At 36.5% G+C, this 977-nt stretch overlaps 1 protein-coding gene across 1 annotated transcript in view; it reads right to left on the bottom strand.

Moving 5' to 3' along the window:
• Window positions 1-977, bottom strand: part of LOC101847773 — a gene marked incomplete in the record, with an annotated part of 39,491 nt that overhangs the window by 19,227 nt on the left and 19,287 nt on the right. Inside the window, 1 exon segment of the mRNA XM_035973011.1 lies at window positions 445-559. Within this exon segment, the coding sequence (XP_035828904.1) occupies window positions 445-559 (115 nt within the window).

Raw genomic sequence — 977 nt, forward strand, 5'->3', positions numbered from 1 at the left:
ACACACACACACACACACACACACACACACACATACATGCACGCTGCACACATTTCCAAAGAAAATGAATTAAACCTTATCAACAGACTAAATAGTCTAAACACCTCCAAACAAATTGTCATGCACCTTCAAGAAATTCAGAAGAGTACTGTTCGTATCTCATTATAACTTACAATATAAGTTAACAACACAGCAAAAACATAATATCTTCAGTGGTTGGCGGGTGCTCTGGTGTGGTTTGCTTCTTCTCTCCTACCAAACATTTATCGTCCGTATCTCCCCTCCTCCTTTTTTATGTTTGTTACTCTCTTGTAACACCTCTAATCTTTTGGTGCTCATATGACCTTATGCAGTTGCGAGCGCGTAAAATCTCTACTAAAACTAAAAAACTAAAAGAACACGATAGCAATACACAGAAGACAAAGACAAGAAATCACAGCTTACATCTGTATGCAGGTGTACATTCCTCTAGAATTATTTTCACATGTACAAGACTGCTCACACCCGTCCTCCCAGCTTTTACCAGGCCTGTACAAGCGACCTTTGTAGACGCAAGCATCTGAAACAGAACAGTAGTTGTTGTTGTTTGTTTTTTGTTGTTTTTTTTTTATTTAATAACTAGAAGTGCACTCAGATAAAACTGTTTTATTAGTTCATTCATGTTTTAAACAAGCTAACACTGGAGACACCAGCATTTAAAACATTATATTATATTTCAAAAGCAGTTAATGCAGAAGTAGTCAGTACAATATTTTGTGTGATTTCACTTCATTTACATAGGCCTATATTATAAGCCATAATCATTAATAACATTCTGATAAAAGGTAGCATTTTAAGATTTGAAGACAGCAGAAAAAGGTAAAACCCACATATAATGCGCACGCGCACAAGAAAACACATACATACACACACACACACACACACACACACACACACATACACACACATACACACACACACACATCAACACACCCCTA

Source organism: Aplysia californica, unplaced genomic scaffold (genome assembly GCF_000002075.1).
Source record: "Aplysia californica isolate F4 #8 unplaced genomic scaffold, AplCal3.0 scaffold00951, whole genome shotgun sequence".
Classification (NCBI taxonomy): Eukaryota; Metazoa; Mollusca; class Gastropoda; order Aplysiida; family Aplysiidae; genus Aplysia; species Aplysia californica.